Here is a 26,271-nt window from a genome sequence, read left to right on the forward strand (position 1 = left end):
TCCCCCATTCCAAGAGCGTTTTTTCGAAAATAAGTCTAAGTCGAGACAGTTGACTGAATTTCAACTTCATGGGCTTAAATCGATTTTCGGGAGATTGAAACAATCGCCTAAGTATCTCAATAACAATAAAATTCAAACAATGGAATCGCTCCTGGGTTTCCCTATATCCAAAACCTGAGCCACAGCGGCTAAGGAAAGTGACGAATTGCCTCGAAGTCACTGGCTAAGGTTACAACGTATTTATGAGTTCATTTGTTCCAGTAACCTTCTGGATCCTCGCCCTGGACCACGACCTTCGGCTGGTGCGTGAGGAGCTGGCGTACGTAGCGCTCAGCGACCCGGCTGGGACTAAGGTGGCNAATATTTTACGGGACCCTATTTTTTTCGAAAATAAAATGTAGCCTATGTTACTCGTGAGTTATGTAGCTTTCGAATGGTGAAAGAATTTTTAAAATCGGTCCAGTAGTTTTTGAGCCTATCCATTACAACTAAACAAACAAACAAACAAACAAACAAACAAACAAACAAAGTTTTCCTCTTTATAATATTAGTGTAGATATTAGCGTATGTGCATCTCAATTTTAAAAATTACTTATTGCGGGGCCTGTCACGAGTCTTTGCGTCGAGTATAGTATAGGTCAAATCCTTCACATACCTGTGTTAAATAAAAGAGAGTCGTGCTCCTGCAATCCAGATTAAACAATTAATTGCCTGATGATGATCAAGATAAAGTAGCTCCAATTTCAAAAGCAAATTATCTGATGTAAAATCGACTATAATAAAAGGCAATAATTAAAAAAATCTTTTAATAAAACCAGACACCAAGTCATTTATGTCACACTGAATTATCATAACCATTGAAATGTTTGTTGAGTAAGAGCAAAGCTAGACAAAGATGAAAGATATGAGAAGATAATGAAGGTTTTAATAATAACTGAACTCATGTAGATTATTGTAGATGGACTTAATCCGACTACCCGTTGTATATTATGTGAGTAAATGAAAATAAGAAATGGCCAAAAATACAAATAAGTCATTTATGAAGAAAAAAAATAATGTAATCGATACTAGCTATGCTCGTGTAGAGATAGACTAAGGCTGAGTTGCACCACCTAACTTTGACCGTAACTATGACAATAACCGGTGCTTTTTGTATGGAGTTTGACAGACTTTTGACGTTTGTCAAAGTTAAAGTAAGATGGTGCAACACAGTCTTAAGCAATCTATTCCAATTAATTTGTGTCAAGTTTTAAGTTTAGAAACAGAAACCTTCATAAAAGTTAATTAGAACTGGCTGTTTCAAAGTAAGGCACATTAAAATTAAAATTAAGATGCTTCTAAAAGCAAACTTGCACCACGTGACTCCCAGTTTCAAGTTACGTCAGCGTGCCGTCCACATGTCACGATCTTATTTGTGCTAAGAGCGTTTTCCTGTCTCCCCAATCCGGCCCAGCGGCTTGTGTTTTACAGATATACCTAGTTCCTTTAATCAAACTTTACCATTCCATTTTTGAAATAATATTTTTTCTTTTTCTCTCTACGGCTATGTTACTGCTAATTTTCTTGTTTACTATCATCTATGCAGCCATCCAGCTTTAATTTATTAGAATTCGGATAACCGTAAAAATAATAAATCGTAACTTTGTATCTTTGCGGGATAATGTGCCTTGAGTTTTCGAAAGAGAGAACTGTCTTGCTTTTTTAACTAAATCCAGTGATAAAAATAAAACTCATAAAAAAAATTATTTATGCAAGTAGGCTTTTAAAAAGCACTTTTATACGTCCCAGTATTTTAAAAGAATATACATTAACAAACAAAAACATATCTTTTATTACTCGTGTAATGATACTAAATGAAATTTGTAACTTTTCTTTTTTAATTAATTACTGACACAGCAAAAGAAATGTCATATCTTACATAATTCATTACTCAAAAAGATATTTATTTCGATACATAAGTAACTCCAATCTTCGCGTATTTAGTAAATTACCCCAATTAACTTACATAAACGACGTCTAGAGTCTATAGAACTAAATTGGAGTCTGGAAATTATACTGAATGTCATAAGATCAAAGTTAATACCTACTCAATTTAGTTGCTATTTTATGAGTCACATCTCAGTAGTGATTACGTATCATAATTGGTTTAACTAATTAAATAGTTTAACCACGGAATGCGTGTAAGTGGCACCAAATAAATCCCATTCAAAGAGTTCTCCGAAATATCAACGAGAAACCGCAATTCTTATCATTGTATAAAGTTAATTAAAGTAGTTGATTAAGTAACGTAAATGAGCCGAAGTTTCAAATAACGATCGTGGAGATTGTGTTAAACTATTTAAGTTGGGCAATTTATCAGAGAAACCAATTAGCAGGTTTTACAAGAGCATTTAACGTTTTCAGGATTTTAAAAGGTTTTTTGGCTTTAAATTCATTATTAAAAGTTTTAATTTAAGAATCAATTGACAAGCTTTTATAGTTTCAATACTGTGAAAGAAAGTAGTCTTGTTTGGGTCTTAGAATTTATTTTTATTACTTCACTTATTAAAGCTTTACATAGATGGTGCAACGGCATACTGCTAGTTTTGAAACCCTTAAGTAAACAAGCAGTAACATTAATTGAATCCAAGGAACAATATTCTTCTACGTAAAAAGTATTTTATTTCTTTACGAACTCCGAAGCTCTCACAATAAACTTTTAAGCGACACCAAAATAAAATTAAATTCAAAATTGATTCAGACGCAATACCAAATTTTGTAGCCCCATGCCCCTTTCTCGCCTTCTCCTACGAAATTCGAGCGAGATAACAAAACACCCAACATAAATTCTTGCTAGTTCATTCTGTACTTGGCCGCGTGCCTAGTGGGATCGTATATAGACAAAGGTCCATTACAAGTACGTGTAAGAGCATGTTAAATATCTTCATTGTCTTTGGTATGAATATCATTAGCATTTTGCGTGATTTTATTGCTATAGTTTGAGATAACGAGTTAATAATTTTAGCTGACAATGGAGATAATATTATAATTTGAAGTAGAATATTTCGAGATAGTTTCAGGTAGCATCGTGTCAGGGTTTCTTTAGTTGTCAGTATTGGGCATTTTACAATAATGTTGCATTTTAAACAACGCCTGCTTAAAATCAGATACGATTGCAGTCAAAATAATATCTGCCTTGCTCTGCATACTGTAAAAATAAGTAAGTTCCCTTAAATGCTAATGAGGTTGTCAAAACAAAAAAAAACACCTCAAGTTCAGCTTTAACTTAGTACGTACTTACGATCACTTTTCTTTCTTCAATCAAATATAAATATAAGGCAAAATAATAGGAGGAGAAAAGAACAAAAGAACTATTCCAATTCACATCAAAACGAAAGTTACATAACAGTTTGAAAACCATTTTAACCCACCCCGTTAATAGTTCTCTAGATTCACTTCGACGGAGTTGAAAAAAAATCTGACACAGCACAAGTAAAACAGTATGTCGTAACGTAAGTAAGCTAGGGACTGGAATTCGCTACCTGCTGCCGTCTTTCCCGAAGACTATAATCCGGATCTTTTCAAGGCGAGAGTGAATAGGCACTTACAGGGCAGATATGTACCATTCTAGACTGCATCCCACTTAACATCAGGTGCGATTGTGATCAAATACCTGCCTTGTTATACATTAAAAAAGACAACGCGTGTTCAATTCAAGTGTTTACCTTTTTTATGACAAACAAAAAAAATGCCTTTCGTATTTTATTAAAGTTTAGACCTACATTTCACGCATAGGTACAGTTATTTAATATTTGTAATCAGATGGTGGGTTTTCATACTTTTTATTGAATACCTAACCAAAATTTGATAACGAAGATATTTAATCACTTCCCAATATCAAAATCACATTAAAAAGTCAACCGAAAAATCTATTGTAACCTTGGGTTTACTCAAATCATTTTTTTATTAATAGATATGAGAGGCTGTTAATGTAATTCAACTTTGTTTGCATGAATGCCAGTTTACCAGCGCGAACTCTACGAGAATTCTACCACTTAAAGAAACTATCATCTTTTGACCTGGCCGTTCTAACAGGGCTGTCCTTAGATCACGGGCGCCAACTCCCAGCCCTCTGTCGAACAATCCCCCTAATTGTGAGGTAACTTCTATTATTGTTACTGCTCTCTGACTGGATAAAACTAAATCCATGTTACAAGTTGAAACAAACTAGGATTTTTTGTATCACAGGGGAGATTTATGTTTTATTTTCAGTTTCAAGAGTTATGTTTGTGTGGAATACTCTTGTACATTTGGATTGAAATGATGTTCGATTTTTAAATCATAAATGGTATTAGGAATAAGTTAAAAACGAAGTGCATGAAGATAGAATGTTGTTTTCTATCCAGACCCTTTATAAAGATAAAGAATACGCTGTTACGCCAGTTACAACTACTTTTTTAAAAGCCAACGAATTACGANCGGCTGGGACTAAGGTGGCTATATGGGACCAGCTGTCTTTGGATGAAGGTAAGATCAACGACTATACTCGGCGCAAAAACTAGTGGCAGGCGGTGTCATAATAAAACAGTGCATAATATCACGTTTTCTCTCGCACTCACACTGGTTATGGGTGACGTCACATAGAGGTAGGCATAGCGTTCTTTATAATACANTACTTTTTTAAAAGCCAACGAATTACGACTCTTTTCAATATCTTGCGCTAAAACATTATTCTGCTGATAATTAGGTCTTGTTATAAGATAATTTATTACGTACAAGATTTATTTTTTTCGAGGAACATAACTTTAAAAAACATTAACTGAATAAATAAAAAAGCAAACCCCTATCTCCCAATAAGCAACTACTCGCTACAACGTGAAAGCCTTTCCATGTCATCCCTATCCAACCCGCGTCAAATTTTGATAGATTGGATTTGCTAGTAGGTGATTGACTCATAACTGACGACTGTTATTGAATGTCTAGTGCTGCCCGATGTAATTTGAAGGGTACGGGACTTCAAAAGTGACTCGATAATAAAGGGCAATGCAAAACTTTACGACGTGACTTCTCCATTGAATAATCTTGGCTAACCTGTGAAAAATTGTGTTAACTTGCGTGAAACTAATAATATGAACTGAATTTCTTTTATTATCGTTAAGTACCAAGACTTTGGAGAAGTGATTCAATAATACAAGGCATGCAAAACGTCACTTGACTGCTTTATTTTAGAAACTAGTCAGGTTTATGGACCAATGTTTAAGTTGCGTAAAACTCAAGAATGAGTGAATTTATTTGTAGTTTTATTTAGAAATTCTTAAGTCAGCAGAATAAGGGCTTAAGGGCTGAAGTTGATCATCATTATCATTTCCACTGTAGAAGGACGATTCTCCTTAATTCATTAGAGGAAAAAGAAATAATCTGGGCATTTTTACTAACACAGTATAAGAACTCTCATCCAAGAAAAGTTATCAACAGCCATAATTTTTAGGGAGGCTAAATAAACATACATGACTAGTACATATTAATACACACGAGTACCTATTTCAAAATTTGATCCTGCCACAATGACATACGACACCCGCTCTAGCCAGACGCGGCAAAAACCATCGTAATAAATGGAATGTCACTTGATAGTTCGTCACGTATCCTCCGCCATTGAACCTCTCCTCTAACGGTGTGATTAATTGCAGCAGGACCCTCTCAGAGTCACGTCATATCCACAACTTGCCAGTGGACGTGCCATAATACGTGACACAGTTTTGTTTTTGTTCGGTATAACTCTTGGTTGGCTTTTCTGACTGGCACTCATTAATTCTTAAATAGACACTTTTATCTACTAAAGTTATGTGTTCAGTTTAAAGAGACAAATATTTTAAGTCCTTTTAATTACGAACAAGTGAAGACTATCACAGACAAAATTTTTAATTGTTTGTGGGCTATATGCATCTTTGTATGTTCTCTTTTATTAAAATAAGCTAATCAATGACCAGCTTTTCATAATTTCTAAAACATTTTATTTACAAAGAATATATTTTCTTGCCAAACTATTTCAACTTGTCAGAGTTTTTGTAGCAAAAGTAACGTTTCAGACTTGGAAAATATAGAATAAAACACTATCAAAACCATGTGTGATTAATTATACTAGGACCCTTTCAAAGTCACACGTCATACCCAACAAACTGTAGTGGACGCGCGTCACGCTCGACACCGGCCGGCTTTGTATGTTTTTGTCACTCACAATAATGAAACTTGAAACGCTTTGTTGTGCGGGAATGGATGAAGTGTAAACTTTTTTTACGCTGTGACAAAAAATGGTCTTTTAGCTTTTGTTTTTTATGTTGTAGTAGGCACTTTAAAGGTTTGTAGGTTGAGCTGTTTGAATGAGGGTTTTCGCGAATGAAAGATCCGCTAGATGGCGAGACGTGGATGTGGGGTCTGACTGTTCCGTGATTGGTGGATTTTGACATATCTGTCAATGTCATGTCAAAAATAACCAATCATGCAGCATTTGGACCTCGCGTCTACGTATTGCCATCTGGCGGATTTTTCATACGCGAAAACCCTCATTAAATTGGTACATAGACATTAGGCCGCACTAGCGCTTATTTCAAGTGGCGATGGGAGAATAGGTGGTAGAACGGATAGTTGTTGATGTCACAATATCCAGGTATCAGAGAGTGGGAGGGCATCCGATGGAAGATAATTCCAATCCAATAAATGTATGTAGAATCCAATCGCTTTGTTCGTGCAGCGATATTGAAAGAAATATTTCTTAGAATGTGACATTACACGCATGAAAATAGGTGCATTAAACACATAACAATAACACAAGCAAAATAGGTATGTAGTGAACTGAGCTACCATGTCATCCTGCTGTAGGAACTAAATGTCCCGTGATAATGATGGTTATAAAAGATTTTCATAATATTTTTGTCGCCAGGTGTCCGCAAACTAAGCGCCATCTTGGCCGCTGCTGCTCGCTCTGGGACCTGGAAGATCGAGGCCCGCTGTGGTGGAGGCTCAGCCCGAGTGGAGCTCACCGTCGGTGCTGGTGCCAGCAGCACATCATCGGCAGCGCCGGCCGCTGAGCAACACTATGTGGAGCTGAGGTTTGCTGACAGCATGCGCAGGAGATACAAGCCTGGACTGCCTTTCGTTGGGCGGGTGAGTAAAACTCATTTATTTAAGCAAGTAGGCTTTTTAAAAGCACTTTTACACGTCCCAGTATTAACCCTACCACTGCTTCAGCACAATGAAGTCTTTTGGTATTCTTATTCTAATGTCCTTTTTATGATGTTACTTTGATATAACTCTCAAATACCTAACTGTAAAGAAGAGATCACTTCATCGATAAGACCGCCTGATTAAGCTGTCTTTTTTGTGTCTTCCTTTCTTTTCTTTTTTTGTTTTGTGTGGTTTACATTATAGTGTGGTCTATCTACTTCATATTTAAGTGCATTTAAGTTCTTTGAATCCTATTTTTAGCATCGTTCAATTGTAGGTTTTATGTTTTAACGAGGGTTAATATTCGTTACCTTTTAATTCTAGAAACGTTTTATGATACGACGCTGAGTATAAATCTACACTTCTAGACTAGGGTTGTGTTATTATAATACAAGTATAACCAAGTCCAATTCGCATAGTATGTGACCCTATTTCAAGCTAAAATAAAATCTCGATCGACTAAGTTTTCCTCTTATTGATACGTTTCAGTGGTAAAAGCCTATGCGGGCTTTGTAAAAGCTCTGTAACCTATATTCAGCCTTCACTCATCATCAATATCGTTTGAAGGCTGATATTATTGACAAGCTTATAAAAGGTTTCTAAGCTAAGTGGCCTATGAATTTATGAGATTTTTGTAATGAAAATAATTTTAGTCAAAAAATACAAGTATAGTAAGTTACAAAACAGATTTCAAACTAAACAAAAGCAACTAAGTACAACTTATTTGAAAAAAGACATTTTAATTTTTAGGTCTCTAGAATTTGAAATCATCCAAAACATTTATACTAAGATCAACACAAAAAATGCTTATCTGTTGCTTAAGTTTTTTTTCTATATCAAAACCACACTAAGCTTGAATATGAGCCTTATCATTGAGATAAGAGTAATGTACAAAGTTGTTTTTCGTATTGGGGAAAACGGAAACAAATTACAGGTCGTTAAGTCATACAGCCCTACAAGTTTCCAGGCGGCTTATGGCGGCGAGTTTATACTTCTTCGTTTCGGCCAAATGATGGCCACTGCCACAAAAGCCTCCCCGAGTTATGCTTATTTGTTGTGGGTCTGGTTAGCTTATATTTGTAAGCAATAAATAATGTAAATAAAAGTTTATGAATAGTGGTAACTGACTGATAGTGAATTTGTCGGGCAAGTTTAAGTAGAACATTTCTAGATGTAGCTAAAATTAATCATTATTATTGTTTATACACGAATTTGCTGTTAGTTTTTTTTTGTTTATGTTTGCTAAGAATGCATTTTCAAATCAGTTTGACATAACTTATTTATTAGAAAAAACAATTTAATTATTCGTAAACTCTATCATTCTTTTGTTGAATTTTCATGGAAGCAAATCTTCTTATAACAAAATGAAATCTATGGATAGAAAAGACATTTTATGGACACTTTAATAGCTCCACTAATGACCGACGCTATGATGACGACTCAAAAGTTTCAAAGTGTCAAACTGTTACAAAACAATTCCCACTAAAACCCCAGTAAAAATCCTGAAACGGGCTATGATATGCTTAATTATTTCTGTATTTAGGTCAGGCTGATGTATTTCCAGTATCCTGGTCATTATTAGGGGTGTTTGAGAGCCATCACGGCCGGATTAGTCCCGTCTAATATAGGCTTTTGTGATTCCAATGCATATTTAATGACTGTCAAATTGAGCTTTGATGGGAATATTTGGAAATGACGATCCTATTTTAGTTTCGGAACGGTTTAATATTGATACAGCTATATTGAGCGGTTTGTCGATGGAATGGGAACGTTTGTTAATTTAGGTTTTATAGCCAATGGAATTTTAAAGTTTTGTAAATTATATTACAGGCATCCCGCGATAAAAAATATAAATTTTAAACAATGTATTTAAAACGTATAATTCTTCTAACCATATGCTTTAATGCATCACTTCAGAAAAATGTTGTAAGTATGTTGAAGTTTTGATAATGCTACTTACCTTTTTAGCAAAGTTGGTATTTTTGTACCACAGTTTTTGTATCTTTTTCAAAGTCCAATCAATTTCTATGTCAAAATTAATTAAAATTGATAAAATTTACAAACAAATAAATCGAGCTACTATCACATTTATATCAATATAATTTGTTGATGGTGCGTTCCCGGCATTGCCATGTTTCTTCCCAGTCTTGGCAAGAGGACAAAGCTATAAATTTCGTAGGCTACACCACTAAAGTCGATTAAAGAAAGCCTTATAGATAGAGTAGTAAGGCTCAGAATGCAGTTTCATTTTAATTGTGTCGACAACCCTCGGTATCTCTCGGGGTAATCTCTTTTCCCATTTTCAATGCGTTTTTATTTCATTGACGTTATTGATTGATTATTTTCAGTACCATCCCTATATTCTCTCTTCCTTTAGGCCAGGGATACTATTAAAGTCTTGAGTGATGGATTTTCCTGAAGGGATGCTAGTACAAAAGACAGAATATCACTATAGATTTTTATTTAAAAATCAACCCTAATACAAGGAAATAAAATGCCATAGTATTTAGCTTGATGCGCCGTGGTTTCTACCGAAGAGGATATTTTCTTACTCTGTCCCTTGTTCTTTAATTCCCATTGATCATATTATTGATGACTTCTTTTTCAAAACTAAGGGATTCGATCGGATCTAGGTCAAAAACACAATATAGCATAAAATAATGGCCAATATTAGATTTTTCGAGGAATATAATTATTTTGGTATGGAGATTGGGTTAATTAAGGAGACTTTTGTCCGGTCTGATAAAAATAAAACTAGCTTTTCTGAATAGTCAATTAGGCTATAACAACCTAGCAACTTCAAGAACTATGAATAAAGACGTGCTCTTAGCTTAGCAACACAAAAGGGAGGTTTTATAAAGGGTAGTGGAGCTGAATATATTAAGTAAGGCAGTTCCGTTGTCAAGTAGGTAAACTATAATTATTAAAATAAAAAAGACGACATGATTTTATTTTACTTTTAACTCTGTTTCTGATATTATCAATTTCATTTTTATAAAACAACGATAGGTATCAACAAACGGAATTGATTGCGTGCGGTCATTATTCCCATGTCGCTTTTTTTCGGAAAGAAACTTAAGTCGAGATTGTACATACATTCGACTCACAGTGCGCGTGAACGCACAGGGTGACACACGAACTAATCACAGAGGTTTATTCAACGCTGTGCGATCGATTTGCTGCTTTACTGAAGCAAACAACGTTTGTGAATACCGTCCTAAGTTTTTTTTTATTTGAACTTTTGTGTTCTTATAAGATCTACCATCTTTTTACATAAGTTCCATATCGTCATACGAAATCAATTGCTTGTTATCGTACCTCCCAATCTCGTTTCATTAGGGTCCATTCATATCGAGCCGCTGTCGGCAGGTTTTGGACTTAAGCCAGGTCGGGTTGACTGAACATAATGGCTTAATGAGTCTTAAGTCTGCGCAATATCGTTTTCATTTAGGCCCGGGTATCAGGGGCCCCGTTAAAATGCCAACACGCCCCGTCTTAGATAAGGCCGTGCATGTATAAGTTATTAGCGGTAACAATATTAGTTGAAGCCTGCTAGTGTGATGTAGGAGATGAATTTTAAAGTATAATCTTCACCTATTTTAAGGGCAAAATTATAAGGAGATAGCTGTATTTTTTGCTAGATGTAAAAAGGCGGGAGATCGAGGTTGTAGCGCTCCTAATTTTATTAAGAGCCCTACTGCTCAATCGGAAAGTTTTTAAAAACACTGCATAACAATGAAATGCTGAAAGAATGCTGTGACACCAACACAGATTATGTACTGTAGTAGAATTGAGAAGATGGAAAATTGTCCACCTCGTCAATATACTTCAAATGACAATTTCAATTGATTTAGATCCACAATAATAACTTCTGACTTTAAAACCAATTTTGTTTTTTTCGTAGGTCGAAGCCATGAGCACCGAGAAACGCGTGAGAGTGCGCGTGAAGCTGTACGACGACAAAACTGACATCTACAGTCAGGATATTGACATGTCAACTGGAGAAGGCGGCTTCATAGTTCCGACTGTGATGGCTGATGCACCTTACGTGAACTTGCAGGTGAGTGATAGTAGTTAAGTCAGTTACTTTTGTCCGCGGCTTTACACGCGCTATTAACTTATATTAAAAGCTACTAGCTGAGTTACCCGCAGTAAAACGGTGCCTATGTGTGTTTCTAAAGTGTCTGCTAACTCCATACCAAATTTTATTAAAATCCCTCCAGCCGTTTAGACGTGAAGAAGTAGCAAACATACACACTAAAACACTCACAAACTTTCGCTTTTATAATATTAGTGTGATTAACAGCGTATTACACTTGAAAATTTCGACTGATTCATCTAGTGTCTAAGTAGCTCATATGGAAGAGCAGTCGCCCGGCAAGCGAATGGTTGTGGGTTTGATTCCCGCTTTAGGCAGTTCGATTTTTTCAAGATATTTGTAATATTAAAGATAGATCATAATTATTATGTAGAGTGATAAACATCCATCGAAAAACAAAAGGGATTTGCAAAATTTCGTATGCCAAATTCAAAAAGGCTCTGCGCAATTATTTTAAAGACTAAAACTTTTTTTTCTTATCTCTGACATGTGTTCTGTGTACGTCAATATTATTATTATGTTTATGTATCTAGGTGTATGTCTATTATATTAATATGTTTTCTTATGTTATTTATTTTATCTAATGCTATGTAAGTATATTAATTAAACGTCATTGTTCAGGGAATTTAGTCGAACAATAAAAGATTTGGATTTTAGAATATTAGGTTTATAGATTTACCAAGTTTGAATATAAATACAATGCAATCAAGTTAATAGTTCGGGAGGCGAAAGAGGTCTGTCGTTGGAGTGCGAATTTGACAGCTCGGCGCGGGAGCGCCCACGTTACGCGCTGTGATTGGTCCATAGATCAGCAGCGACATTATGGCGTAGACAGTCATATTTATTGCACCGCCTTAGTCTCTCTACTCGACCTGTGGTTGACTGGCAGATAATGCCACCTGGCATTAAGTCCGCCACTGTACAGTTGTATGTGCAAAAGTGTAAATAAAAAAAATAAAATAAATAAACTAGGTGTTAAAAGTTCACATTAAGATTATTATTTTAAGAACTGCCCTTTAACAGCTTACTCTACAGATGAGTTTTTCATGGAATACAAGTTTATGTAGCTACTCGTTGAGATAAAACTACCTTCGAATTACTTATTATTTTAAGTCCAGTAAGTTCCGTGAAACCCGTAAAACTCTGAGGAATAATAGTTCGAAGAATATAATCTTATTCCAAGTAGGCTTAAAGTAATATTAATAGATTTTCTATTATCCTTCCTCCTAAGGATTTGTTCCAAGAGTCCTCAATAGAAACCCACGCTATATCGACGTGTATTATTAAATCCACTCGCTAAGAAAATATGAGATGAATTCCTTGGTCACGTAGATAGACGACGTTAAAGAGAACCTAACAAAGGTTCTAGTATTATATTCTGACCTAATTTTTCCTAAGCTAAAATAAGTTTTGTTTTATTCTGTAGTCTTACAGACTTTACACACCAAGCCCATCGACAGCCCTAAATTAATAGACTCTATATTAATGTACAGAAAAATATCTGTTGCTGGTCAACTCGATGTTGTATTCGTCTCTAAGCCTTGGCATTATCTACGAGTATAATTATATGACTTTTCATGATCACTGTTTCAAACATTATAATTTCAACTTTAACAACACTTACAATTTGTATCTTTATCTGATGCCTTAATGTATTTTCACAAGGTTTAATTTTCCAAACGTTATCGAGGTTATATCGGCAGATCAGCCGTCCAAATTGGCCGTTCGCGCCTCAAACCTAATTTAGTTTAATCGCATCATTAATTGCCTCTCCAGAAACTTGCGAAACTCCAATACCCCTGGGTCTATCCCAGGCTGTGTTTCTGGAATACAAATGGGGAAATTGCAAGGACCCACTCATCGACTAGTCGGGCATTTTGGGCTGAATCGAAAATAATTTGTTTGCGACCGAAAGAATTGTAAAAACTGCGCGTTCATTGGTGATTGTACTTTATGAAGACAATAGAAATTACCTTTTAATGAAATATTTTTGCATCTGAAAATTAAGGTTAAAAGAAAAGCACATTACGTCATTTAAGTTGCAGATTTTCAAATACAAATTAGCACTCAGTTGTACCGCCATTGCGACAGCTCAACGTTTGTATAAAGATACTTTTATGCTCTAACGTAATTAGTAACTAATTACAGCATAAAATCAAGCAAAAATTTTAATTGGTAAAGATACTTAATTAGCACCGAGGCTACAGTTTAAAATAATAAAACGTCCGCTGAAATCGTTAAAACTGCAATGAAGCAGAAATTCAGTTCGTTACGTTTCTCCTTGCTTTGCAATTTGCCCCTATAGAGCACACATAAACTCAGTTAGCACGGGTTAAATAACTTGGTTTCTGTGGATTAAATAACCGGAGTGGGTTAGCATAGAAGTTTACGCAATTTAGCCTGTCCATAGAACAAAGCAGTCAAACAAGCTACGTCAGCGCTGAAACACAAAACTGCAATGCACTCGAACAACTTCAGCACTTGCTCTTCTTATTAATGAAACATAAAACTGTAGATTTTACTGGGAAATCCGTTTTAAAAACCACTACCCCAAAGTAAGAAATTCTATTTGTGATACACACCACAGAAGAAAAAAATGTGGCAATATGTGACACTACGATCTCTTAATGTAATGCATCGAGGGCCAAGGGACTTCTCATAACTACATTCTTTGGACTTATAAGTATCATGAATCACAGTATGTGAAGCCTTCTCCTTAGATATAAGTGATACCTATGTGAGTGAGTCACGTAATGGTTATGGAATTTAACAATATTTATGTTAGATGTCAATGACGCGAATAGATCAAAAATATTTTTTTTTCAAAGCGCACTGAAAAAGCAATCATTTAATTTTATAAGAATTCCGCAGCCTCTTCCTTTAGACCACCTCAAAGCAATATACTCGTATCATTAAAACCGTCAAAATCAATAGCTTCTGTTTCACCGGCACCGATATTAGCCCGATGATTAGTTTCCCCTCAACTGGGTCAAAGCGTCCCGTTTTCAATTTTAAAATCCATCTTCCCGCGTCACTGAGACGCAATTACACAGAGTCAAGTGGTTATGACGGTTCCATCATGCAAATATATCGGCTGAGCGAGATTGGCACTCGAACCAAGTGCCTTTAGACCCTGATAACTATCTTATGAATTATTATGTGAGCAGGCGTGACGTGGACAGGTACACACGGCGTTCTGGGTTGGACAGCCACACGAACTTTTATGTCACAACTCTAGGTAAACGAAAAATAAAATAGAACCATGAAACGTGTTCATCTTTTTACTTAAAAGTGCTTTTAGGTAAAAGCAGGCCTGGCTCACTCCGCGCGGTACATCCGATAATTACCTACAGCGAAGCGCCCCGCCGGCGGGTATTATATCAGTCGAGTGTCACGCGCGCGCCCGTCAGGACGCTGGCGTGCGTTGTAGTACCTAATTCTATGATCGAAATATTATTTAAAAATGAACATAAAGANTCCCAGGCTGTGTTTCTGGAATACAAATGGGGAAATTGCAAGGACCCACCCACTTATCGACTAGTCGGGCATTTTGGGCAGAATCGAAAATAATTTGTTTGCGACCGAAAGAATTGTAACGACTGCGTTCATTGATGATTGTACTTTATGAAGACAATAGAAATTATCTTTCAATGAAATATTTATGCACCTGAAAATTAACGTTAATAGAAAAGCACATTACGTCAAAGTTGCAGATTTTCAAATACAAATCAGCACTCAGTTGTAAAGCAAAAATTTTAATTGGTAAAGATACTTAATTAGCACCGAGGCTACAGTTTAAAATAATAAAACGTCCGCTGAAATCGTTAAAACTGCAATGGAGCAGAACTTCAGTTCGTTACGTTTCTCCTTGCTTTGCAATTTGCCCCTATAGAGCACACATAAACTCAGCACGGGTTAAATAACTTGGTTTGTGTGGATTAAATAACCGGAGTGGGTTAGCATAGAAGTTTACGCAATTTAGCCTGTCCATAGAACAAAGCGGTCAAACAAGCTACGTCAGCTCTGAAACACAAAACTGCAACCCACTCGAACAACTTTATGCACAAGCTCTTCTTATTACTGGAACGTAAAACTATAGATTTTACTGGGAAATCCGTTTTAAAAACCACTACCCCAAAGTTTTTAACTCTATTTGTGAATTGTGATTCACCGAAAAATAATAAAAAATAATAAAAAGAAGAAAAATAATAAAAGATGATGGCAATTTGTGACACCACGATCTCAAATCTGGTGGTTGTTTACTGTTCATAAGTAAATTTTGTAACATGCATCGAGGGCCAAACAACTATCATATTATTATCAACTACATACTTTGGACCTGTGTGCTTACCATGTTCGTTGCGTGTGCTCGCTAGCGTCTGCGTAAAAAGTCTCAATAAAAATGTATGACAGATTGTACGTACAGCGCCCCTAGCGGCTACTTTCCGGAACTAAAATCTTCATAGAGTTTTTCGACGTACTCGCTAGCGAGCATTCCTTTACGTAAACTCATGGTAAGTACACTGAAAGCGTATTGAATCTCATTATGTCACGTCGTCGTTTCAGCCAAATGACGTCCACTGCTGGACAAAGGCCTCCCCCAAGGTTTTCCACAATGAACGGTCCTGCGCTGCCCGCATCCAGGCTCTTCCCGCGACCCTCACCAGATCGTCGGTCCACCTAGTAGGAGGCCTGCCCACGCTACGTTTTCCAGCCCGTGGTCGCCACTCGAGAACTTTCCTGCCCCAACGGCCATCGTCTCTACGAGCTATGTGCCCCGCCCACTGCCACTTGATTTTAGCAATTCTGCGAGCTATGTCGGTTACTTTGGTTCTCCTACGGATCTCCTCATTTCTGATTCGATCACGCAGGGAAACTCCGAGCATAGCCCGCTCCATCGCCCTTTGGGTGACCTTGAGCCTTCTTATGAGGCCCATAGTAAGCGACCACGTTTCGGATCCATATGTCAACACTGGCAACACACACTGCTCGAAGACTTTCGTCTTGAGACACTGCGGTATTTCGGACATGAGTATATGGCGAAGCTTCCCGAACGCTGCCCATCCGAGTTGGATTCGACGATTGACCTCTTTCTCGAAGTTGGACCTACCTAACTGGACTGTTTGTCCCAGGTATACATAATTGTCGACAACTTCGAGTGTAGAGTCTCCAACCTTCAGAGGAGTGGGTGCAACACGGACATTAGACATGATTTTTGTCTTGTCCATGTTCATTCTGAGGCCCACTTGTTGAGAGGCTCTACTGAGGCCATCGAGCATTGTGCCTAGATCCTCCAAGGTCTCAGCCATGACTACGATATCGTCCGCGAATCGAAGGTGGGTGATGTACTCGCCGTTGATATTTATGCCAAATCCGTTCCAGTCCAGAAGCTTGAAGACATCTTCCAGGGCGGTGGTAAACAGTTTTGGAGATATGACGTCTCCCTGTCTTACCCCTCGCTGCAACTGGATACAAATACAATGACAGGTTCGTGGAAATTGTCCAAACGACTGGGTCTAAGTTCTTTAAAACCCGTCGTTCAAAAGGAACCAAAAAGATCTCTGACCTCACCAATCAACTCATGGAAGAGAGACGGAACTTGGTTCTGCAGTCCTCTGAAAATGCTGCTCAGTATCGGCGCCTTAACAGACAGATCTCCAAGTCTTTGGATTATGTCACGTAATGATTGTGGAATTTAAATTTTTGAATTTCAACGATAGATCAAAAAGAAATTATTTTCAAAGCGCACTGAAAAAGCAATCTATAAAAAAAATCCGCAGCTCCTTCCTTTAGACCACCTCAAAGCAATATACTCTTATCATTAAAACCGTCAAAATCAATAGCTTCTGTTTCACCGGCACCGATATTAGCCCGATGATTAGTTTCCCCTCAACTGGGTCAAAGCGTCCCGTTTTCAATTTTAAAATCCATCTTCCCGCGTCACTGAGACGCAATTACACAGAGTCAAGTGGTTATGACGCTTCCATCATGCAAATATATCGGCTGAGCGAGATTGGCACTCGAACCAAGTGCCTTTAGACCCTGATAACTATCTTATGAATTATTATGTGAGCAGGCGTGACGTGGACAGGTACACACGGCGTTCTGGGTTGGACAGCCACACGAACTTTTATGTCACAACTTCAGGTAAACGGGAAATTAATAGAGCCATGAAACCTGTCGTGTATCATCTTTTAACTTAAAAGTGCTTTTAGGTAAAAGTGTGTTTTTTTAATGCAATAACACACTTTGGGGCTAGCTGGCGCTGTGTGATATTGTCCAAAGATTTATTTATTAAGTATATTTATTTATTGACAACTTTTCTACTGATGACGATGTCAACGCTTACCATCGATAGATAATAATCTTATATTATTATGTATTATGTTATTTATTTATTAAATACAGTACACTTCCGTTATTGATCAATTATGAAGCTGCAAAGTAAAGACTGCAAAAGATTCCAAGTTTGATCGCAACACTGAGATTAAAGTTGCATAGTTTATTAAAATTCAATGTTCAAGTTCCTTAGTCTTGTGACTACGTCGTCAAAAAGGCATTAAACAATCTGCGGAATGCTAATGCGTAAAGTTGGCCGAGCGCCGTGACTGTATGTCACGCGGCTCAGTGGCTAATGGCTTTGTACTCATCTGAAATTAGTTGGTTTATTACTAGCCGAACATGTGGCACATTTTGGACGAAATTCAATTAGGCGAGTTATGACGTCATTATACCATAAACATAATTTGATTAATTTTAAACTTTACCCTAAATTACCATGAATAATTTCATCATTATTAGTGCCTAGTTGTACTTTTATTAACCCATTAAACGTCCTATATGAATCACTTAATTTTATTTACAATCTTTTTTGTACTATAAAAAGGACAACATTTTAAAAAATACCTTTATAGTTAATTTCCGTAAACGGTTCACAAAGGCATAAATCAAGTTCCCAAAACGATCATTACCCTTATTTCGTGCGCCCGTTTTATATATTGCCAAAATGATTCTCATTATTCATATTCATACAATTTTTGGGTGTTTCCTTAAAAAATCTCTTTTGTTCCGTTTGAACAGTACATTTTTTGCGAGATTTTCCTGCAGATTAATTCAGTCAGATAAATTATGCCAAGATAGAGACAAATAATCCGACACTCCATTAAATGCAAAAAAAAAACGAACGCTTTTAAGAAATTAGTCAACTAATCTTGCTAGAGTTAAAAGGGGACTTATATCAAAGAAGGTTGAACGTGACCTTTTCAATTTTACTCGCATTATTTAAAATTAAACAGGATTTCATGTACAGCCTACAGGCTTACGTTCTGAGTTACGCGGTGAAGCTAAAAGCAACATTGTTTTCGTTGTTAATCCTAAAATTATTTAAAGCTTATAAAGATTATTAATTAATGATTCGTCGATGTCTCATTTATCATAACATTATTTCTAGAAAGGTAACATAAAAAGTGACAGCAAAAAAATTTAAAATATTGCTTTACCCCTGATAATTATTTAATCATGAAAACGTTTCCTTATATTTATTTTTATTATTATTTAATGGCTTCAGAAGGTACTTAATAATTATTAATTAGCCAGAGCCAATTGCGTTTCTTTCTTCATGATGTGGACCTCCGAAGGTGTCACAAGGTCACCTCAGTGCTAATTGTGTTTTTTTTTTGCAGAATTGCAAAAACTAATAGCCTAAACTTTTACTACTACTAAATATTTATAGACCTTTTTAACATCAAGATATACAAATACCATTTATCTTAAGGACCCACTAATTACCGTTTTCAAAACGTAATTTATCACTGGACTATCCCTGATCAGAAAACTCCATCCCGTGACGAAGTAATTATGTTAATCAATCCGACTTCCACGTCCGGCCGATGGGTGTATACGGGACAGTATTTTGTAGAGCATTAACATGTTAATTTGTTATATTCAGTTGTTTGTTTAGCAGGTTATTGATTGTCCTGTCTTATTTAGGTTTAAGATACTCTGATAGCTATTTGTTTTCATTTATTAGTTCCCTTTACTGACACTTTTGTTACTTATTTAAAATACCTTATTTAAATTACCATTATTAACTCATTGTTTTCCTAGTTTTAGAAGTAGATAGATACGTGTCTAATAACATACCAACTTTCACATTATTATATTGTGTAATGTTCCCCAGTCGACGAAGCACATGATGCCGTGCCCTGCGTGCCCAAACAACTGCACGTAGGAAGATTTAGGCTGAGTTGCACCACCTAACTTTAACCGTGACTATAACGGTAACCGGTGTTTTTGTATGGAGTTTGACGGACGTTTGACGTTTGTTATAGCTAAAGCAGTTAACACAACTGTTGCTGACAACACCATTCTTGTGGCGGAGTTTTGGCCTGGCGCTGTGTAGGTTTGTTGTCGACGCGACATGAGACACCTATCTGCTCAATGAAATGATGACCTTAAAAATATATTATACTAGCTTTCCGACGGCGGCTTCGCCCGCGTGGAATTTTGTCTGTCAAAGAAAAACTTTATCGCGCGCGTCCCTGTTTCAAAAACCGGGATAAAAACTATTCTATGTCCTTTCCCGGGACTCAAACTATCTCTATGCCAAATTTCATCAAAATCGGTTAAGTGGTTTAGGAGTGAAAGCAAGACAGACAGAGACAGACGGACAGACAGACAGAATTACTTTCGCATTTATAATTATTAGTATAGATAGTATATTATGTGAAAATATCCTCCATGGTGCTTGCTCAATATCCTAGCCGTATGCACCCAAAAAGTGGTTAACTAACCAGCTAGTAAAGCTGAAATTTAGTTCGGATCAATTCATTTACCGGATTTGCAGGCTGTGGTCAGACCAAGATCATTAATTGAAGTTGAAGGCTCTCTGGAAACCTGTTTGCGGTTGCTATCACTTCGTACTTTGACGGAACTTGCTGGATCCGGGTTTCTGTCGATGTATTCGTGATTGGGTAATGAACTTAGTATGTAGCGGGTTGAGTTTGTTAATGATAAATACATTACTTCTTTGATTGCTTCGAAAAAAAGGTTTCAATAGCATGCAGGGCATTTATCACTTTTATAAAGGCTCTGAGCCTGCTCTTGAACTTATTGTCTAATCGCTGCTGTTTTGTTTTAGAAAAAGAGTGTTGTCTTCATTCAAAACTACTTTTAAATATTAATTCATCATCATCAGCTCATTTAGTATCCGCTGCAGGAACGTAACCTTATCTTATTTGCCGGAGACTCACATTCATACTTTACTTGGATCGCATTTTACCCCCTTAGGAGTGGAGTTTCGTAAAATCCTTTCTTAGCGGATGCCTACGTCATAACATCTACCTGCATGCCAAATTTCAGCCAGATCCGTCCAGTGTCTGTGCGTTGATAAATCACTATGTCAGTCAATCAGTCAGACAGTCAGTCAGTCACCTTTATATTTAGATTTGTCTACGCTCTCCCCAAGAGACTCTCTCTCTCTTTGGCCAAAAGAAAAGTTATTAGGTACAAGAATAGGTATCAGGCAGGTACTTAAATATGTTTTAATGTAACTATTTTGGTTTCAAGGAAATTTGCTCAAAGCCTTGCCGGTCTGTAAGAGGCTTTGTAACGTTCAAGTAGGTATATTCTAAACGAGCAAACAATACCTCCTAGTTTCCCCATCGACATAAGTTCGTTCGAGTTTGCTCCACAAGTTTCTACGAGATACATCGAAGACTTTTCAGTAGCTTTAAGTTTTTGTTTTGCTTATGACGCGCCAAGGAACGTGCATTGTTCAAAGGCGTTAAAAACCACAACTAACTTGACTCGCGCTATGTGAAGACGTTTATTAGCTTGAGAACAAAATGTTGCTGGTACGTTGCAAGTAATATTTAATTATATCTGGAACGTAGGTAAGTGAGTTTATAAATTTTCGTTATACTGAAATATTTGGATTTATTCATGCAGCTCTATGGGTATAGAACTGCTTGAATAAATCCAAGTTAATCAAGACCTAATAATATGTCAGAGTTATAAATAAAGCCTCTCATCTCTCGCAAGCCTATTTATTTTTGGTACAACGTCAGATATAAATAACTACACATCTTTTAATACACGTACGTATTTTTCTCTGTAATATCTACAAAAATAATACGATCCAGGTGTGTAAAAAAATCGTCGCACGTCGTTAGCGTCATAAAAGTAATTTTCTCTCGTAGTATTATTAAAACCCTATTACTCGTACTACGGATTAAGAAGAAGAAGCACAAGGTTTCATTAAGAGCCAGTGGAGCTCGAAAATAGGTTTTTACACAAAAATATATTATGGTAACAATCCAAAATGTTATTTATGACGTAACTACATTCGAAACTCGTGTAAAATACTAGTTTGTAGGCAAACACAATCTCACTCTGCTCTGGCGGACTCGGCACAATCCAGCTAAAGACATACTAATTGAATTGCCCGTTGGAGTTTTGGTAAATATGCTGCACTGCGGGCAGATGTTGCTTGACTACCGAATCTGTTTAGGGTTCATAATCCTGCAATTGGAGTTGGGATAGAGTTTGGAGAGGCCTTTAGTGCAAGAGCTATTATCAACAGTGTATCTATTAGATTTTTAAACTAAAACTGAAGGAAATTACTTCATTTTAAGCATTAAGTGCCATTGTTTAAATGTTATACAAATAGTACGTAACTAATTTTGTCTCTTAAACGGTCATGCTGTCACAAATTTCAAATACGCTTAATATCTGTAATTACCTTGTTTTATCTTTATTTCATAATATAATTGTACATTTGTACAGTTTTTTTGAATAAGTAGGAGACCTGGGCAGTGCTACAGTCTCTCCAAAGGTGCCAAATTGACTATCGTTATATCGAAGTGTTAAAAAGTTTATACAAAAACGCCACAATGTCAGTCCGCCTCCAGGATCGGGACTCGAAACCTATCCAGTTGCAGCGAGGGGTAAGACAGGGAGACGTCATATCTCCAAAACTGTTTACCACCGCCCTGGAAGATGTCTTCAAGCTCTTGGACTGGAGCGGATTTGGCATAAATGCACTCATGAAGTCTTCTTATGAGACATCCCGGACGTCAGTCTGTACGAGATTAGAATGGCTCTCAAACAGCTAAAGAACAACAAGGCACCGGGTGATGATGGAATCACGGCTGAGCTTTTGAAGGTAGGTGGAACGCCGATACTGAAGGCTCTTCAGAAGCTGTTCAATTCCGTCATCCTCGAAGGAAAAACGCCTACGACATGGCACAGAAGTGTGGTGATACTCTTCTTCAAAAAAGGTGACAAAACCTTGTTGAAGAACTATAGACGATATTGACTATTTTTTATAAATTCCTTGGGATACAAAAGAGCCATTAAAAGCCACCATGACATGATTGATGGACCACCATGATAAAACGGTCCCACACAAAATAAGTCAATAATTCAATATTCCCCCGGATTTAAAAGCATTAGATATTGATGACAACGCGATGGTGATTAATAACACCATTTTTTTCGAAAGCTTTTTTCACTTTGAAATCGCAAAAAATAACTAAGATGTAAAGCAAATCGCAAAATATAAAGAAGAAGTGAAGAAGTGATTAGGTAGGTACCTATATAACCGTAGCCGGTATTTTTTGTATTGAGTTTGACAGACTTGACGTCTGTTACAGTTACAGTAAGATGGTGCAATCCAGCCTAATTGATTAAAAAATGTATTTTTTAATTTACGATTATCTTGCCCAAAACTCCTTTAGGTGATCCCGTAAAAGTCAATCATTTGAATCACTATGCGTATAAATAGACGTTATCCTTCTACGAAGGTACCGAATGCTATCTCCATATCGAGTGTATGGAAATTGTCATTCATATTAACTAGATAGCGAATAAGCTTGCATCTCGTATGCATTGCTTGCTTAATTGAAGAGCTATGCTGGAATGGATTCTGGTTGCTGAGAATACCCATTGCACCATCATTGTTCTTATCTCTAGATTTAATAAGACATTGCCAGAGTTTGGTAATGACTAGTGTCCGACCGAATGTTCGGTTTCGGTTTCGTTTTCGGTTGAGTTTCGGTAAAAACACGAGTTTCGGTTTAGTTTCGTTTTCGGCGGCAAACTTGCCGAAACTACGACCGAAACCGAATGTGCATTACGATCATAGTTTATACTTAATTTATAGTATTATACAATGTGTCCGGGCATGAAGTGATCGAACTTTAAGGGCGTGATGTATGGTCAATTTTATCGATGAAAATACTTCAAATTTGGGGCTTGACCCATTTCTCAAAAAATTACAAGGCTTTAGGTTTTTAATTTTTAGGATTCACCTCTTCCTTCAAAAACAAGTGACTGCGTGGGCACCTTAACACTAATGAGCAAATATTTTATGTCATGCGATAGCTGATAAAATGATCTATTAGTAAAGTAGAAAACAGACTCAAGTTTCATACATTTTAAGGGAGTAGGAATGGATTTAAGTAGAAAAAAACATGACTTTTTCACTTCTTTTTCAGTTATTTTCCAACACAAGAAAAACCCATGTCGTTAAAGTATGTTTTATTTGCACTGTATTATTAGTATTTGAGCTAGTTATTCTACAAAACGAATGTAAATTTATAAGTCTACGTCTATTACTTTCGAAGCTATTGTTGAACAAAGATACCCCTTCCCAGCCGGTTCCATAGCGCGGCTAGTCATGTAGTCGGAGTAGGTTGTGCGATTCTTTCAGGCAGTGCATTTTCGCATTTCTTTATTTTTCCCTCAAAATATGAGCCTTGTAAGGAAGTTTCGGTTTCGGTTTCGGTTTCGGCCGAAATAGACACCGTTGCCGAAATTCGTTTTCGGTTTCGGTTTCGGTCGTAAAACTAGTTTCGGTCGGACACTAGTAATGACAATTTCAGGACATGTAATTTGATTCAGTTAAATTGCAGTCTATGCCATCAACTTTGACTCTAATATCTTCAGTTGCTTTTCTCGGAGGTTGAGCAGAATGGATTTCCACCATCAGACTTGTTGCTTTGACAAGATAGAAGATAACCTAAGAGTAGGCGCACACCGTTGATTTTTCGTCGGCCGATAGTTTAGTCGGGCAGTTGATCAGTATGGGCATGTATGGGAGTGCGCACACTACGCCGATTCGATTTGACCGATTCTTCATACAATTTAAAATCGGGCACAACTATCGGACAACTAAAAATCAACGGTGTGCGCCTACTCTAATTAATAAAAATTGTAGAATAAGATATGGTTTATATTTAAGCACAATCTTAGTAGGTATCTATACTATCTATACTCATATTATAAATGCGAAAGTAACTCGGTCTGTTTGTCTGTCTGTCTTGGTTTCACGCCTAAACCACTGAACCGATATTGATGAAATTTGGCATAGAGATAGTTTGAGTCCCGGGAAAGGACATAGGATAGTTTTTATCCCGGTTTTTGAAACAAAGACGCGCGCGATAAAGTTTTTCTGTGACAGACAAAATTACACGCGGGCTAAGCCTCGGGCGGAAAGCTAATAGGTTGATAAGTAGAGATGAGCCAACATAATATGGTGAATGAATGAATGTATTCCTTGAAACAAATTTATAATTATGGAATTAGTAAAAAGCACTTCTAGGAATGGATTTGGAGTACAATGTGAGATATTAAGTACACAGCAAGAGCAATTTGGATAACCTTAACAAAAGCAGACAGTGCAGATTCAACCAGATATATAACATCAACTAGTTTGAAACCAAACCTAGCTAATACTGCTGAGCTGGTACAGTCGCCACTAATTTGGCGAGTCAGCACGGATCCAATCCTCCAGTAATGAAATCAGTCGCTCAATGCTGGCTGAGCTTGCACTGATCTTCGGACTTGGCTGCGGTATTAATTAGTTAGAACACTTGAAGTTAGTTCGGATTTTACACTCACTACACGTTATTTTATTAATCCGCGGGTATATGTACTAAGGAACAGCATATTCGTATTATGACTTTATATTTTTGTTGTAAAAATTTAAAAAAAGTTGCGGTAATTGATTTCAGATTGAAGTCACTAAAACGTAATTGGAACTGACTAAGATTCTGTATACCTGTATTATCATGACATTTTGTTCTGCAAATAAAATCATGATTTGATTTGAAAAAATTTTTTAACAATTACCGAACTGAAAACCATTTTGTTTTTCAGAGTTAACGTTATAAACTACATACTACTATCAACCTCCTCCATTTGAACTGATAAATTAGATAGCGTCAGGAGGATGACGTCACACCTAATGATTTCATCAAAATAATACACCGCTTGCAAAAGTGGAACAGCGTCCTTATGTCGTGGATGTGAACACATTAACTCCAATCGATAAGTTTACGGAGCTGATCACTCGATAGCTGTTTGCAATGACTTTAGAGGCTTACGCTTCAAGTGTGCACTTGCTTCCATACGGCCTGTAGTAAATAAGATAATAACCCCAGTGTCAGATATTATAGCACAAGGCTAACGCCCGTAATCCCGTATACACAAACATTACTATGAGGTCTCACAGTGCACGTGAATGCACGGGGTGATACACGAACCAATCACAGAGCTCCATTCAACGCTGTGCGTATGACTGCAAGCATCGTCACGCGACATTTCAACTCAATATACCTAATACTGTAATAACTATTTGATTAAGAAAAAAATTAAAAAAAATATTATTTGTGTCAAAAATTTTATTATTATCTGTCTGACGGACTAAATAGAATTTCCAATTCATTACCCAGTCATCATCACTAATAGGGATAGAGTACTCATAGAGCCCTGCAGCTTGCATTATTTCTCAATAAAAGCGAGTTTTGATATGGAAATCAGTGTGCCTACCATGAGTTTACGTTAGGTGAGCTCGCTAGCGAATACGTCAAAAAATTCTATGAATATTTTATTTCTTGAAAGTAGCCGCTAGGGGCGCTGCACAATATGTCATACATTTAAATGTAATTTTTTTACACAGTCGCTAG

The 26,271-nt window shown here is 36.7% G+C and overlaps 1 protein-coding gene across 1 annotated transcript in view; it reads left to right on the forward strand.

Moving 5' to 3' along the window:
• The window catches only part of LOC114357643 (uncharacterized), a gene marked incomplete at its 5' end in the record, with an annotated part of 70,971 nt that overhangs the window by 25,044 nt on the left and 19,656 nt on the right, over window positions 1–26,271 (forward strand). Inside the window, 4 exons of the mRNA XM_028311359.1 lie at window positions 262–353; window positions 4,473–4,506; window positions 6,920–7,143; window positions 11,108–11,263. Of these exons, the coding sequence (XP_028167160.1) occupies window positions 262–353; window positions 4,473–4,506; window positions 6,920–7,143; window positions 11,108–11,263 (506 nt within the window). The remainder of the gene's footprint in view (window positions 1–261; window positions 354–4,472; window positions 4,507–6,919; window positions 7,144–11,107; window positions 11,264–26,271) is intronic.

This window comes from Ostrinia furnacalis, unplaced genomic scaffold, assembly GCF_004193835.3.
Source record: "Ostrinia furnacalis isolate ACB-3 unplaced genomic scaffold, ASM419383v2 OfSCF3306, whole genome shotgun sequence".
Lineage (NCBI taxonomy): Eukaryota > Metazoa > Arthropoda > Insecta > Lepidoptera > Crambidae > Ostrinia > Ostrinia furnacalis.